Source organism: Helicoverpa armigera, chromosome 2 (assembly GCF_030705265.1).
Source record: "Helicoverpa armigera isolate CAAS_96S chromosome 2, ASM3070526v1, whole genome shotgun sequence".
Classification (NCBI taxonomy): Eukaryota; Metazoa; Arthropoda; class Insecta; order Lepidoptera; family Noctuidae; genus Helicoverpa; species Helicoverpa armigera.
This window is the reverse complement of record NC_087121.1, coordinates 9,232,641-9,250,197: the sequence shown is the minus strand read 5'-3', so window position 1 is coordinate 9,250,197 and position 17,557 is coordinate 9,232,641. Positions and strand designations below refer to the sequence as shown.

Here is a 17,557-nt window from a genome sequence, read left to right as displayed (position 1 = left end):
AAATCAATAAGATTAGATAATTATTATATAAAGAATTGCATTGTTACTAACTAGTACTAACTAGTAGAGTCTACAAGTCAGCGGTATTTCATTTTTGGTTCCTGGGAATCTATTATATTACCTCTATATCTATATTTATGCATTTCGCGGTCAAAGGTTTTAAGTGCTGTAGTTGACAAACGGCATAAATTCTTGTGTGTAGTCCAAGTTAAAAAAGTGCATTCATATCTAAACAAACTAATACATATAAGAAAACAAAACTGAAAAAAAAAACTCATTAGTTTGACAAAAAATGGGACCATTCTGATAGCTCTTTCCTCAGTCGATTCAAAGAAAAAATATCACGAAATGAAAACCTGTTTTTAAAGTAGTTTGAAATATATACTTGTACCTATGTATAGTCAAATATATCACATTATCATACACCTTGTCTCCATATTAATTAACTTGAAATAATCAGTAAAAAAATCATATAAGTAGCATTTTTATTTTTAATATTTTGTTAATTAATTAACACTACTATTATTTTTGCTATTTCAAGTTTAAATTAAAACATAAAATAGTCAAAATCTAGTAACATTCAAAAACCCATAACATAACATTAAGTTTTGCTTTAAAGACCTATATTGAACGTCAAAAGTATTCAAGCATTGTTTATCCTACCTGCATATATTTTTCAACAACACATCTGCACTTTTTTGGTGTCACCAAGTTTTATATTGTTAAATTACGTTACTTTATCATATTTCCATAGTTTATTATTCCATAGTTAATTAAAAGTGTTTGAAAGGTAAATTATAATCGAAAAATTACTTAAAAGTAGTTTTACTCCACAACATTTATTTTGCCGACGCTATCCACTCAGTTACTATCAAGTAGGTACTTTGTTTGAGAGAAGTGATTATGTCATAAATTATAATAATAGATCTTGCTTATATAAAACCGTTCGCAGTTTACGAATTGGCTTTAGTTTATTTATACTCAGTGCAGTATTAACATGAGTTTCAAAGACAAAGTGGTTCTGGTCACCGGCGGCAGTTCTGGCATCGGAGCAGCCATCGCCATCAAGTTTGCACAGGAGGGCGCTAAAGTCGCCATAGTGGGGAGAAACCAAGAGAAACTGAAGAATACAGCCAAGAAATGCGGAAACCCTTTAGTGATCGTCGCTGACGTCACAAAAGAAGACGACGTCAAAAGAATTGCCAGCGAAACGTTGAAACATTTTGGGAAACTCGATATTCTGGTCAACAATGCTGGCATTTGTCCATTTGCTAGTATTCAAGCTGACAACGCAATGCAGGTCTACGATGAAATCATGTCTACAAACCTCCGGTCTACTGTTTTACTGACACATCTTACCGTCCCTGAACTTGTGAAGACTAAAGGCAACATTATCAATATTTCAAGTGTTGCTGCTTTCAAAGTAGCTCTAGGTCTTTTTGCTTACTGTGCGTCGAAGGCAGCTATGGACCACTTCTCTAGAGCGATTGCACTAGAGCTCGCTTCAAGTGGCGTGCGTGTAAATGTAATCAACCCAGGGCCTGTGGCGACTGACATCGGTGCTACCATGTTCCCAACAAAAGAGGAACAAGACAATTTCTTTAAAAAAGTCGTGGATGGAACTGCATTGGGCAGGATATCGGAGCCTGAGGAAATAGCTGATATAGTTCTATTTCTAGCGAGTGATAAGGCTAGAGGTATCACCGGTTCAAGTTATGTTTCTGATAATGGATATTCGGTTAAAGGCGTACAAGCTTGATTAATTTTATTAATAAACGTAATTCTAAATAGTGTTTGGCTTGGTATTTCTTATCTATAAATCTCTGAATTTTGCTTTGTCATTTTGTTTGCTGTGGTCTTGGTATTCTAGTGTATTAATAAATAAGTATGTTATCATTAATTTGTTCGTGTTTATCAGTTGTCTTGTTCTTGATCAAAGTACAAAGTCTACTTTCATATGTATGTCAATGTGTAAAAAACATTTCGATATTATTATTCTTTGACCAAATACTCGTATATTATTAAAGCAACTAAGTCCCCATGACGAAAAGGTGAAAGCGTAGAAAACGGGTTAGTTGTTGTTGATAAACAATAATTTATTTACTTGAGCTATTTTATATGCAATACAAAATAGTAGATTAATTCACTTTGCATTTGTAGATAACTTAGTAAAGGATTGGGTAACAATTTGGAAAATAATTTAAATAACTTGTTTGAAGCTATTTAGTTTGTATATAAAATATTTACTTTTTGAGTATTCAAATTTAATAGGTACACCTACGACTAAGCTGTTATTATGAGACGGCCCACATGTTATTTTATTTAAAAGTGGGCGGCTATGATTGAATATTGTTTACATGTTCATAATTGAAGTTTAGAAATTATTTTTTTTACCTCAAAAAATAACTTAAAATATTTGTATATCATTGGACCAATTCATCTTTTAATTTACGTCCAATATTCATCCCTAATTTTACTAGAGAAACTGGCTGTGTTCTATTATTATTTTGACCATGCTCCAACAGACTATCCCTAACCGGAATATAAGAAGCTTGTCACCAAACAAATAAATAACATAAACTCACTTTAAATTCCTCGTAGTACTTTCATAGCTGCACAATTGCTTCACTTTCTCCATATTGTTTTGACACTGACAGTCATAGGACTAAAGGCAATTTTCTCAAATACTCCACATGCATTTGCGTCGTTATAGAATACTCTAGAAAATCGGAGTTGTTGGCTTACACGGTAATACTGCGACCCCGACTAGCATAGCATTACTGAGGAAGTCTTTATATCCCTTCTAGAGAGAGCAATTTCGATTCATATGTATGGAGATCTAGAAGTGCTTTCACTCATAATAATATTTCGGGACACATTTCGGACACGGTTGGTTATTCCATGGTAAGCTGTTAATTAGCTTGTGTTACGGGTGCTAACATAACTGATGAACTACTAGAACTACAATTATACCAAATAATTATAAGATACATCTATTACCCTTGACCCTTAGTTCGACAGTCCGGCTTGCTGACTATGACGCTAGAGGGCTCGTCACAATAAATACGATAGTATATTATTTAGTAAATGGTAATCAATATAAGTAAATGGTCGATGGTTAATAAATGGTGTTTTTTTATATAAAAACGACCATTTCTTAACCATGATTACTTATGTAATCAATAAAATCTGACAATTAGAATTTGTTCTTTGTATTGAGGCGAATGAACTCAGTATTTTTTATTACCTTTAAATTGAGTTCAATTCAAAGATAAGCTTGACTAGAACATTAAACAAAACCTGATAAGTAAGTAAACTAACAATAGTGTTAACTTTATTACCTTTTGTGTATAGTAACAATTATGTACTCTATAGACATCACAAGGTTATTTATATATGCATTCTAATTACCGGCTCGAACATATTTTCTTAACATTTAGCAAGACTGTGCAATATTAACCGCAGGTGTCGATCGAATCAACAGAAGTGGTGCAAAACTGTCTAATAATATTTATCTGGTAACTTTTGTTCTTTTTTATCGTTGCCAACTAAAAATCTTTTACGACTACGAATTTATATTTATAGGTACATACTTAAAAAACAAAATGTCATTTCGTGCACTTGCACCCACACACGGAAGTAACAGACGAATGGTTATTGAGCAGCGCAAATAATTTGTTAACAAGAAGGTAATACATTGAACGCTGATGTCATAATTACTATTACGATAACAGATTGTCAACAAATAAATATAAACGCCGGCGATACACATCGGTATCAGTTCTGATTTGTAAGCGGTGCAGTGTCATCATGAGTTTCAAAGACAAAGTGGTTCTGGTCACCGGCGGCAGTTCTGGCATCGGAGCAGCCATCGCCATCAAGTTTGCACAGGAGGGCGCTAAAGTCGCCATCGTGGGGAGAAACCAAGAGAAACTGAAGAATACTGCCCAGAAATGCGGAAACCCTTTAGTGATCGTCGCTGACGTCACAAAAGAAGACGACGTCAAAAGAATTGCCAGCGAAACGTTGAAACATTTTGGGAAACTCGACATTCTGGTCAACAATGCTGGTATTGCTCCATTTGCTAGTATTCAAGCTGACAACGCACTGCAGGTCTTCCATGAAATAATGTCTACAAACCTCAATTCCGTGGTACAATTAACGCATCTGACTGCTGCTGAGCTTGTGAAGACTAAAGGTAATATTATCAACATTTCGAGTGTTGCTGGAATGAAGGCCTATCCAGGTTTGTTTGCGTATTGTGCATCAAAAGCGGCTTTGGATCACTTCTCTAGAGCGATTGCACTTGAACTGGCTTCGAGTGGCGTGCGTGTAAATGTAGTCAATCCAGGACCCGTGGCGACTGATATCGGTGATAGTATGTTCCCGACTAAAGAAGAAAAAGAAAAGGCCATGCAACGGGCCGCGGATGGGACTGCTTTGGGCAGGATATCGGAGCCTGAAGAAATAGCTGATATAGTTCTGTTCCTAGCGAGTGACAAAGCCAGAGCGGTCACTGGTTCGTGCTATGTCTCTGATAATGGATTTTTGTTGAAGGGTGTACCAACTTGATTGAATGTTTGAATAAAAGTTGTTGATAATTAAAACCAGTTTTTCAATATAATATAAACATTTGTGTAAAATTTTCTAATTTTTATAAATAAAAAAAGTAAAACATATTACTTATGAATTATTTATTATCCTGCTTGCGGTTTTAACCGTGTCATCACCAAGCTAAAAAGTGGCTTATGCCCGACGATGTCACATATACAGCAATGAATTTTAACAAAAAAAAATGGTAGTTCAGAATTATTAACCGAACATATCTACATCATCAGTAATTTTTTTATCCGCCCTTATATCAGCAAAATATGGACACTACGTCAGTAAACCGGTTTCGCGATTCCACCGTGCCTACTATGACGACTGTGACCGTACAATCAGTTACAAAATAAACATCTTTTGCCATCAATAACTATTATTTTTTGTACTAAAACACAATAAAATAAAAATATACCTACCTATAAAACTTTTTTAACTATAAGTTGACAAAGTTCGCGCACTGAATAAAATTCATTCCTGTTTATAGACTTCACCTCGATATGAATTTGAAGGTTAGAATTATTTTTATATATTGTGTAAAAGTCTTCAAGTTACAAAACACGGTTGAATGTATTTTAAGAAATTTGTTTTTGTCCATTTTTCGTATCACGTCCCAAGAGACAGGTGGGTAAGACATGAATTGTAAAAATTACTAAATTTTAGACAGGGCATTATAAAGTCATTAAGGCAGGTACCACAATGATTCTTTAGAAACTGGGGTAATTTTTCTCTAAACATTTTTCTATTACATCGATGCAAGCCACGTCGCATCATAAGAAAATAATAATAAATTGAACACTTTTTATGGCAGTATTCCAGTGTTCCCGTGACTATCCATTAGAGTAGTCCACCAGAGAGCCCCATAAAGCCTGAAGGGAACATTTACGCAGATATATGGACCGATTTAAATGAATGAATGAAAAAATGCTACAATACGATTCTTTTCAGATTTTCAACTAACGACCAAGCTGTGTTGTGTATTTTTTTTAAACGGCCTCTATGAAAATGGCGTTTTATGAAAATCCTTTTTCAGAGTGTTTCAGCTTGCACGCCGAGCGGGACGTGTTGTCGACGTGTTACGTAGACAAGTGCTACGAACGCTACGCTCGTAGCTCGTAGCGCGTAGCAACGTGTAGAGGGGCACAAGTACTATACAGTTTTTGTTTTAATTTGGTTTGACACGTAAAAAAGTCACGTTATCGAAATGAAAGCCTAAAATAAAATAAAACTGGTGCCAATCGGTGCAAATCAATGCTAAATACAGTTTTAACAATTTGTTTGGCTGATAGGTGTAAAGATGTTTAATCAATGAGATAACTGGGAAAACGTGATCTATTTAGATATGATAATAGATAGAAGTAATGATTATAATTAAATATTTAGATATATAAAAAAAGATGACACAAATAAACTTGATAATTTGCTGATTGCAATATCGATGATCATGCTTAAACACATATTTCACCATGTTTAGCAATGATGATTTTCAATAATATTTCGCAAATAAGACACCGTCATAATGACAAAGCATGAAACAAAATTATCCACGTCGGGGATAGGAAATGGAACTAACTGGATAGCAGCCCTGCATCAGAACTGCATGACCTATAAAAAAATTTAAAACTCATAAAAAATAAACTAGCAGTCCTAGAAATAAATTGAAACAAAAATGTTTGCAGCTTCCATATAAGGTTTTCTAAATTGGACCCTATCTCTGTGATAGAAGGGTTCAAAGTCGAAGATGAAGTGAATTGATATAAAAATGATAACAATACACACGTATTTGGAATACTGCCATGTATATCAGTGACTGCACATGACGTCGTTTACCTCGCGATACAATATTGTAAACACAGAAGTACCACTCTGTACAAATCAAAACACTTAACTACACTACTAATATTATAAGCTTGCTTGTTTGTTTGCCTGAACGCACTAATCTCAAGAAATGCTGGATCGATTTGAAACATTCTTTCAGTGTTACATAGCCTATTTATCGAGGAAGGCTATAGGCTACTTTTTTATCGGTGAAACCGCTGACAGAAGCTACAGCTGTTTGTACATAAAGTTCGATGTTTTGATTCGTCAAACGTGACTGATAATTTGGCAAACGTTCTGAATTCGATGCTTAGTGCTTAATTCTATATTAGAATTCCAATCGCGAAGGTATTTAAGTAGCCCAACCATTAACGTCCATAACAGTACTTCTGCTACCCCTGTCGTATGCCATCTCTAGCACCCATTAACCAGTGTCGGTCCATGGGCGAGGCATTCAATATTAACGGCCTTAAATCCTCTCCAATTAGCCATGACACGGCCCAGCCAGCCATTTGACCTGGCTCCGAATTAATGCTTGCACATCATACGACTTCCCAATGTACGATTGAACGTAACATTGACGAATTGGCAGACAGAGGTCAGATTTATTGGTTGGTTCTGACCTGAGTGAGTGTTAAGTGATATTTGATTGGCTGGTTTTGGGTTGGTTATCGCTAGCTTTTTGGGGAGATTTTATAAAATGATAATGATTAATGCTTCTGTGTCCCTTTTGGTTAATGTCTGAGCTGGGTGAATAAGACCCAGTAACGAAAGATTAGCTGTTAAAACGTAACTTGTGTGCTTTATTTCATCTATTTGAAATAGTAAGTCGATGAGGTAACATCTATGGCAGATGCATAATAGACAGCATTAACTCATACAGTCAACTTCTAAACTTACTTTATCTTATCTTACTACATTGATAAATATGACAATGGCTTGACGACTTAGCAGTGGCTATTACGATTTTATCAGAAGTCTATCCACAATAAGCCCGAATTATAAAGGACCCATTTCTCTGACACCAATGTAAAGTTTTACTACAATTAAATTAGTATTAGCAGTTCCTTTCAGCACCGTCATTCTTCAGGATCTTACATACCATTACATTACAGCCAAGAGGCTCCCTACACTAAGAACCTTTGTAGCATTCTTGAGTCAAGGGTTCGAGTAAAGCCGAACTGTTTAAAGAACTATGCATATACGTGTTACTATAGATACCTATAGGGATTTTAGGGAGCGTTCAAACTAAATAGGTATGTGAAAGCACCCCCATCAATCAAATTCTTTTAGAGAGTACAAAAAACATGAAAAAACCTCTGTGTATAAAAAGAATTGGATATACAATATGTTGTGAAAAGCAGGTTAAATTACTGGGTACCGGCTGTCATTTCAATTTTGGCAGTCGTTACGGGCAGTCAGAAGCTAGAAAGTCCTACCACTCTTACCAAGGGGTACATGCGTTGAGGAGATCAGTTCAGGCCGGCAGTTGCTCCATATAAAACGAAGGCACTCAGCTATATCCGGTGAGACTGAAAGCCGATCCTAAAATAATTGGAAAAGGCTAGGCAGGTGATGTAAAATGATGCAAAAAGTTTTTTGTTAATTAGGTCTAAACACATCCTAAGAATGGCTGGCTATATGTTTAAAGGTAGGTACAGGGGAAGTGAGAAAGGTAAAGGAAATTATGATCTGACGTCGATTTCCACGCAGAATAAGAAAAGGTCTTTGTGGTTTTACAAGAAACTTGTTTTTTTACAAGATTTTGAAGACGGAAGAAATTATACACGTAGTGTTTTCTTTACTATGAAAATGAAAATATATGCTTTTAAATAACTAATGTGGTTGAATGGATGTTTATCTGAATATGTAAAGATCCCATGATATGATAAGTATTTTCGTATTTCTATGAAAACTCCGTCTCTTCTGTATATTATTCAGAATTTGAACGTACACTCAATGTGAAAATCCCTAGTGAGTTGCGACAATTCTGATGTGTAAAACGTTTATCATGTTTTGCTGGAAACTGCTTATTCTATACCTCACTATAAAACTATTCAACTCTAGACAATTCAGTCTCATATATTATTTACAACATGAGAGAAAAATAAAAAAACAACCAACATAAAAAATACGACCACAACGAAAGATACGCACTTTCTATATAACGTTCTAAAAGACATACGCTCCTCAATAAAATACTAGAAAGAAACCTATCACATAAGACAGCATAATAAATCCAAACGAACAGTAAAATTAATCAAGAAATCACAGTAAAACAAAAGAATAAATCAGCTAAAACTGGCAAACAAGACAAAAACCATAAAAAACATGGAGAAAAAACTATGTTATTACATGAATTCCTTCGATTTTCGTTTACATGTATTGAGAAACTGGTATTTACATGGGCGTCTATTTTATGAGCCTAGTAAAGGCATATGAAAGAGAACTTTAGAAGTATCACTACTAAAGAAAGGTTAACTTAAGCACTTTTTTTTGAACGGAATTGTTTATGAAGCTATCTCAGGAAATAAGAGCCAATTTGAAAAAAAAAATTGTAAGTTCGTAGTGTTACTGTTGTTAAAGCAATTCTTCCTATAAACGTTAACATAAACTATCTTATTTAATACACAAGTAAAGAGTCATGTCAATGACCTATGTTAATTGGTTATGTACATTGGTCGTCACTATTAATCAAAATTACAATAATCTGATTGATTGATCACGACTTTTCCGACTAGGTGTCAGCAATTAACTAGCCTTTACAAAGTTTGTGTGTGTGATATTGTGTATGTTTGTTTAATAGTAATTTTATTAATGATGTCATTGACGAATTATAAAACTAGGAAGCGGTGAACTTTGACTTAAAAGGGCTTTAAAGCCTTAATTGTAATAAACGGATTTAACATGACTTGACAAGTACTTAATCGTTAGGTTTCTATTCCTCTAAGTTATGTTTCGAAGTGGTTCTTCTAGAATTATCTACATTGTGGTAATGTCGTAAAATCTCTAAACTAGAGCGTGTATGGAAGTACGTCACGTTATCCTGAAACCCAATAACTTATCAGATAGACATTTTTATGTAAGTACAGAAAAGTATAGCGGTTAAGCTTCGTATGGTTAGGAAAATGCAGCTAGGAAAAGGAAATATGTATTGTATTTTTAGCACCAAACAGCTTGATTTATTTGTTACATGGAATCATATCATACATTGCTGTTCAGACTTACAGATCATTTATATTTCAAAATAATTTAACCGTTTGCATATCTTGAGCAATACATTAGCTTTAATAGGAATTGGTAATAAGCATATTCACATAAATATTTCGCAGTCAACTGGTTGAAATAGCCGTTCAGTCAAGCAGCTAGCACTTTGAATGAACAACACTAGTCAATCACACATGGTTATTTGAACCAATTGACTGCAGCATATGAGCACTAAGCTAGGTTTAAAAGGTCCCTCTCATGGTTCTTCTACAACCTTTTTAAAAGGACACTGACCCTACATTACCTGTACAAAAACAAACACCGAAATATTACATGAACTATTTAAATTATTCAACTTTACATTTCATCCCCATCCCCTTTATCCCTCGCCTCATCCCTCGCCTCATCCCATGACAAAATATCATTATTCTGGTCCGCTATGAATACGTAATAGGTGCTATTACTCCCAAAGTTACTCGCAAGGGCACGTTAAAGTATAAGTACAAAAAAGTATTAATATAGCTATCAATCATGTTATATTTATTTATTCATCCATCATGTTTCAAATTAAAAAACAAATGGTTTGAATTTGGAATTCTTTTTTTTATGGAAAATTAATGTTTATTCATGTTTTTTTGGGTATATAATTCTCAATTATGAAGGAGTTAAGAGAGCCCTTGATATGTTATTAAATATCTTAGATTTTATAGTTAAAATATACAATATACATAAAGTTTTTTGCAAGCGATATTTTGATCCTACTCTCAAAATATTTTTTCGCTCCGTATTCATAAATGTAATATTTTTTGCATATGCTAGCTAAAACGTAATCCGTTTTCGACCTATGGCAGTTTATCAAAGTTTTTTGCACAGATAGAAACTGTTTTTGAAAGTTTTCAAAAAAGGATGGTTTTAAGGTTTTTTTTCCAACAACTTCTACCATGTACTTAACTTGATTCTTCTACATCAATAATTTATGGGAATATAAAATTAATTATGGTGTATTAAGACAGCTGTATTTTTACGGCAACCTTGTGCTCAGCTATGTCTGGTTAGGTTAGGTTAGGTTAGGTTAGGTTAGGGGAAGGCTAGGCAGATGATAATGATGATGATTATTATGGTAAAATTTCTAGTTATCAACATTGTGTCTGTATAATCCTACCTACTGTCACATAAACTATTAATTATTTAGCGAACAGGCGACCGCATTGATTAAATGGCGCCCTCCCCTTAATCAGGACATGCTGCCTTTAATTAGTTGCATTAGCAATTAACTATGATATAAACACGGGATTAAACAGAGACAAATAAATACATTTTTATTATACACTAAATTAGCAGTTGCCCTCGGTCACAATACAGCCTCCCAGGGAACTAAGTTCTGCATCTGCAAAAAAAGTAGCAAAGGATATTCGTCTAGTTTGAAAATACTTTAAAATTGATATTAGTATCTTTCGTAATTGGTTTCCTAAAAGTTAATTGTACGTACCTGTTTACAGTACCTAAAGAAGTCAATTTCTTTATGTTACTTATACAAATTCACAGAACTTGAACATCGTCTTGCCTTTTTTATATTTTATCAAAAATGTGTCAATTATATTTACTAATCAATATTTTCAAATCTGCATCACGAAGCTAATTAGAATGACATTTAATTAGATGATATATACTAAATGTAGGTACATTTGAAAGCCACATATAGAAATATTCAAATCAATATATAGACGCAAATTAATAGACAGAATTACATGTTCGAAATCTAATAACACCATTTTGTAGGTACCTATTTAAACCGTATTCATTGAACCGCAAAACGACTCTAATTATAATGATCGTAGTAATATTGGAATTATTATCCTATTTGATTTATGTCACATACATTAATTTGCTATGAAGTTTTGTAATAAATAATTTGTGATGTTTAGTTTAAATAAATGATTACATATAAACAAAACAGCGTGTATCATTTTTGTCAACAGAAACATTGAATTAAATTAGTGAATGAAAACTGTATTAGTACCGACTGCTAAAGTTGTATAAATGGCAGCCGGGATCCACAGTCTGCCGTGCCTTCCGGAATATCAAAGAACTCGTCATGACAAGTCACCCATCCGCGGACCGACCGCGTCAAGCGTTGCTTTACCTTATAATCCATCAACCCATGTGGCTACGACTTAGCCACGAGCTCTGCAGGTCCGAGGGGTACACTTAACTACACATCGACTGCAAATTAAGCTAACCAAAGATGGCGCCGAATCACAAAATAGCCCAAAAACTGCTATTTGCAATTCATTAATTGATCTGTGTAGATACACAGATGCCATCAAACACGAAGAGGAAATCCTAACGTTCACGGTTCATCCAATTTTTGATAGATTAATCGTGACCCGGATTTCGTGAAACTGTGTGTAGATAAACACTTTACTTTTGACTCTGAACTGTTCCCATTAGGATTCTCTGTGTGGGTAATGCCATTGCAAACATGATCAATGTGGCAAATAGACCGGTTTGTATTCCGATATCTGAAAGATAGGCACTTATGGAGCTTATGTCATATCGGATAGAAATCGGCGTAGTCGACTTTGAGTTGTGAAACAGAATTTTAAAGTAATTACTGAATTGACGTTAGTTATAAATCTCTACTATAAGATAATATATTATTGGAGCTGATATTAACCTTCCATTTTCTAATGCAAATCTGACATTTTAACTATATAGTAGGTAAGTTAACAATACTAGATCACAATTTTTCTAATGACGAAAAGGACCTTACAGTATGTTATTAGCCTGATAAAACAACGCTGAGTGATGCCAGTTTATTTTATTTGCCCCTTTCAAGTCAAAAATACAGGCCTTTGTAGTTCATGGTATATCATATTTACATACATGGATCTGTATAAAATCCAATCTAAAGCGTAAAAAATATTTTTCAGGCTTATAGGCAGGATTTTTTTATTTAGAAGTACTATAAGCTTTTGTATTTTTATAAAATGTGTCAGTGTATTGGTGTTACGTCGCTTTTATCTAGCTCTAAAACCTTTGTTCGTCACAAAAATATGTATATTTTTCAACAAATACAGTGAACTTAATAAACTAGAGAACACAGCAGGCTTTTTATAATACACACTTTTGTACCAAACTATCAGAATATATCTTTCAGTATCGGAAAACACCGAAACAACAGCATAAATTATTCTTATACGAGAACGAAACAAATCATTTACTAAGTATAACAAAAAGAAATTTACAACAAAAATAAACTTTCGTATAAATAATAAGTTGTACTACTGTTTTACTCGTGAACTTGAGAAACGACTAAGTTAAGCCGTACACTGCAAACAAAAAAGTCGGCCGAGAGCTGGCTTAACATTTTTTAAAGAAAGTCTTGATGCCAACCAAAGTTTTTCACTCGGTTTGATACCGGCTAAATACCTTATCTTGGTAATGTGTGTACTACATTGACATATATTCTAGCGATAGACAAGAACATCCATACAAATAATTTACCCGCTTATGTCTATTTCTATTCTATTTTTGGTTATGGCAAATTGTCGATGCCGATGTCAACGATTCTGCCACTGACGAGTGAAATGAGAAGCACGTCGTGATGCCAAACAAACAACTTTGAGAAAGAATTATAATTTAACTGATTGTAGATCTTGTTGGGTTAGTAGGACGGCACTGAAACAAAAATATACATATATAAATAACAATTATAAAAGGTTAGTACATTGACATATTATATAATATATATATATATAAAGGGGGGAAACATTAAAATACCACATTTACCTAAACGGTGACCAAAAGTAGGCCACGGTCTATAATTTAATATTGTTGCGAAGGATAGCAATCATGAGGACTTGGAGTAGTTCTGGGGAGGAATATGTTAAGAGGGAAGGGAAGTTAATTGGTACAGGAATCTTTAATTTTGGGAGACGACTATATAGGTCGAAGGATGAGGTGTTGATGGGGCAGCTGAAGAATATGTGCTCCAGGCTACCTTCATCCAATCCGCACTCACATAAAGATGAGTCCTGTACATGGATTTTTCGCAGGAAAACAGGAGTACAGCAGTGGCCTATACGTATTCTGCATAGGACAGATATGACGAACTTGGGGAACTTTTTGTAATGGAAAAACCAAGGTTTAGGTTGTATGAGGGGTTGGATGGCGTAATAAGAACTACCCTTTTTCCTACTGGACAAATTCCAGCATTCCTGCCATGAAGTCTCGAGGTGCGCTTTTGGAAGGTTTAGCAGGTCATACCCTTGAAGGGAGAAGTATGCAGGATCGGCTGAGGCTGACGTGCAAGCATCCTTGGCCATTGCATCTACACATTCATTCCCCTTGATACCGCAATGACTGGGTATCCATACTAGGTGAACTACTTTTTGCTGATGTGCACAAGATAATAGGGACTTTTTAATATTTAGGATTATAGGACTGTGGAGTTTACTTTTGAAGGGATTTTGGGATAGGGCTTGAAGACAGCTTAATGAATCTGTAAAGATAACACTTAAACTGATTTCATGGGACTCTATGAAAAGGCAAGCTTCCAATAATGCCACACACTCGCCTGTAAATACGGACGACTCCTTTGGACATTTAAATTTTAAAATAATTTTTGAGTTCTGATAATAAACAGCAGCACCAGTGTTGCTGCTTGACGATAATTTGGAAGCGTCGGTGAAAAATCTTTGGAACCCATTCCATCGCTCTCCCACCACCGCATTAAAGGTCGAATTCGCCGACGGGGATTTCTTGAAAATACCAATATCATAGTATATTTTTGGAATAAAGCAAAGGACTTCATAAGAAAAGTTGAAAATAGGTAATCTAGGATACTGGGCAATAGGGCAATTTAAATTTAATACAAAACGGAATGCTTTTAAAATGAGAGGAATTTCTTTATGCTCCCAGTATTTTGAGGTTTTACATAAAGCATCTAAATCTACAAGTTTAGGGATTAGGGGGTGAGAGGTTTTAGGAACCACCCTTAATAGGAAGCGGGACGCTAGATATTGCCTCCTCAAGGCCAAAGGAGGTTCGGCACATTCAACCTGTAACGCGTTAATGGGAGAGGACTTCATGCAACCTGAGATGATCCGAAGGCATTGAGACTGAATCCTTTCTAATCCCGCCAAGGCACCCCTGTTGCAAGGAATCAAAACAAATGAACCATAATCTAATATACTACGGACTAAGGCGTTATAAACAAGTTTCATGGTGTAAGGATGAGCCCCCCACCATACACCAGAAAGAACTTTAAGAATTGGGAGCACCCTTTCGCACCTTTTAACCAAATAGCAAAAGTGATCGACACCAGTTAATTTTGCATCCAGATAGACCCCTAAAAATTTTGCCTTTTTAACAACAGGGATCCCTTGACCCTGGATTTTAATAGATACCTGAGGGATTGAGCGTTTCCGCGAGAAGATGACTACCGAACTTTTAGGAGCAGACAGAGAGAGGCCGTGGTCAAGAAGCCATTGGTGCAGAGAGTCCAAAGAAAGGCAGAGGGATTTAGCAGCATCAACAATCGAGGCATTGGTTACGTATAGTGCCAGATCATCGGCATATTGTAGAATACGGCAGTCGTTGTTTAAGCAGGAACCAATGTCGAATGTGTATAGATTATAGAGCAACGGGCTAAGGACAGAGCCTTGGGGAAGGCCCCTCCATGTGGTTCTTTCCTCAAATACCTCACCCTGCACTCTCAGCACCAAGGATCGAGACGTAAGTAGTCCACATATGCATTGAATCATCCTTACCGGGAGACTCAGCTGTTGCAATTTCTGCCTGAGAATGGGAAGGAGGACGCTATCATATGCGGATGAAACATCTAGGAAGGCGGCTACAGCAGTTTCATTTTTAGAAAAGGCTGTCCGAACATCAGTTACAAATGTTGCCACACTATCCATTGTGCCAAGACCCTTTCTGAACCCAAATTGGTGGCTCGGTAGTAAACCCTTAGATTCGACCAACCACTCAAGCCTATTTTTAATGAGGTGTTCCAAAAGTTTAGCCAGAACGGAGGATAGAGCAATTGGTCTAAGGCCATTCGGATCATCAGCATTTTTGCCGGGTTTCAAAAGAGGGATAATGATCTGAAGTTTCCATTGGTCAGGAACCCAACCAAAATAATAACAATAATTGAAAATATTTAGTAGGTAATTTTTGGCATTTATGCTGGCATGGGTTATAAATGAATATGGAATGCCATCAATGCCCGGGGCAGAATCTCGAACGTGACGCAACACCGCATTAAATTCTTCCATTGTAAATGGATCGTCCAAAGGGTCACCCGCGGTACCCACAGGCGAGTGATCTAATTCTGAAAGTAAAGGAACATAGGCTGGAGCAATTTTATCGAAGAATATTTCAGCAGTATTTCTGGTTATAGGGGACGAGACAGATGGAGAGCACCCACGTCTGAAGCGGTTTATACTCTTCCATACTGCTGACACTGGGGTTGAGGGAGAAAGAGAGGTGCAAAACTTTACCCAACCACGACGTTTCTTCTTACGAAGAAGCCGTTGGGATTGGGCATACACTCGTTTGTACTGTAGAAGGTTGTCGATGTTCATCGCTTCATTGAACTTTTCTTCAGCTACCTTTCTTTCGCGTATTGCTGATGTGCAATCTTGGTCCCACCACGGGGGTGATGGGATTTTGTTCTTAGCGCAATTGCGCAGAGGAAACGTGGAATCAGCACTAAGGGAAATGGCCGAAACAAAGCCGTCATAACAACTCTTAGCATGGCAGTGATCAGGAATTTGCGGGAAAGAAGAAGTTAAATTTGGAAGTTCACTGATTTTCTCCTCCAATAGTGAAGCAAACCTTGACCAGTCCGGTTTCGACAAGTTGTACTTCAGAAGTGGAGGGGAAGTTTTCTCTAAATAAGTTTTGTTTAATAATGTTACAACAATAGGATAGTGATCGCTACCATGCGTCAGAGGGGTGCATTGCCAATGAAACGATGCCGCCAACTCTACAGAACAGAAAGTAAGATCTACACAACTCTTCTGCTGTCCGGGAAGGGATCTGCGGGTAGGACAACCATCATTTAAGATGCAAAGGTTAAGGTCATCGAGGATTTCTACTAAACCTTCCCCAAACGCATCACAACGGTTGGAGCCCCATCTAAAATGGTGACAATTCAAATCTCCCATAACTAACACAGGCCCATCTATATTGTTAAAAACGTTTCTAAGGAAGCCTAAAAAGTTTCGGTGTGGGTGGGAGATATAAATGGAAAGTACAGTAATACCTTCAAATTTTGCAGCAACTATATTAATATCACCATCCAGAGCAGGAAGCGACAGGGTCGAGAATGGGACTCTATTATTAAGAAAAAGAGCCGACCCTCCATATCCATCAGACCTATCGCATCTCAAAATATTAAAATGTGGTATGCGAAAACTAAGACTTGGTGTAAGCCAAGTCTCAGCAATAGAACAAGCCAAGGGCTTGTATTTGTTGAGTAAGAATATGAGGTCATGTTTCTTATGAAACACGCTCCTCACATTCCATTGTAGGAACACCTGGCGAGGCGCCATTTTTAATATTAAGCAACATAGTTACAAGTTGATGGGCGACGTTGGACGGTATTTGAGAATTGTTAGACATTATAGTTGTCAGAACTTTAATAAGGATTTCAATTAAAGAGGATGTATTGTTAGAAGCGTAAGGGTTATTAAGAGCGCAGCCATCAGGCTGTGAAAGTGCGGGAGAGTTAACAATACGCTGATGAGCAGCTTTATCATAAGAAGGCGGGAGGGGAGCATGGGTCTTTGGCTTTAAAAATACTGTTTTGCGATATGACTGAGATTGATTTGGAGTTGATGTAACAGCGTTCGCATAACTGCGGGAAGCAGGTGGAACTGTTTTGCTGACCTCAGCATAAGATAAGGACTTCTCAGCCATA

General features: G+C 36.1%; 3 protein-coding genes across 3 annotated transcripts in view; 2 read left to right on the top strand and 1 right to left on the bottom strand.

Moving 5' to 3' along the window:
- The window catches only part of LOC110378426 (globin-2 A chain), a 51,678-nt gene extending 48,789 nt beyond the window's left edge, over positions 1-2,889 (bottom strand). The window contains exon 1 of the mRNA XM_064039350.1: positions 2,586-2,889. The gene's annotated coding sequence lies outside the window, so the exon portion shown is untranslated. The remainder of the gene's footprint in view (positions 1-2,585) is intronic.
- LOC110378780 (glucose 1-dehydrogenase A) lies at positions 949-1,790 on the top strand. The gene has a single exon (XM_021338185.3). It carries the CDS (start codon positions 998-1,000, stop codon positions 1,757-1,759), a length of 762 nt encoding a protein of 253 aa, XP_021193860.3. The 5' UTR covers positions 949-997; the 3' UTR covers positions 1,760-1,790.
- Positions 2,890-3,762: 873 nt separating the features above from the next.
- Positions 3,763-4,679, top strand: LOC126053484 (glucose 1-dehydrogenase 2-like). The gene has a single exon (XM_021338193.3). The coding sequence runs from the start codon at positions 3,811-3,813 to the stop codon at positions 4,570-4,572; it is 762 nt and encodes a 253-aa protein (XP_021193868.3). The 5' UTR covers positions 3,763-3,810; the 3' UTR covers positions 4,573-4,679.
- The last annotated feature ends 12,878 nt before the right edge of the window (positions 4,680-17,557 follow it).

Excerpts from the sequence above, each read along its gene's own strand:
- LOC110378780 (XM_021338185.3), top strand. The coding sequence starts at position 998 with ATGAGTTTCAAAGACAAAGTGGTTCTGGTCACCGGCGGCAGTTCTGGC.
- LOC126053484 (XM_021338193.3), top strand. The coding sequence starts at position 3,811 with ATGAGTTTCAAAGACAAAGTGGTTCTGGTCACCGGCGGCAGTTCTGGC.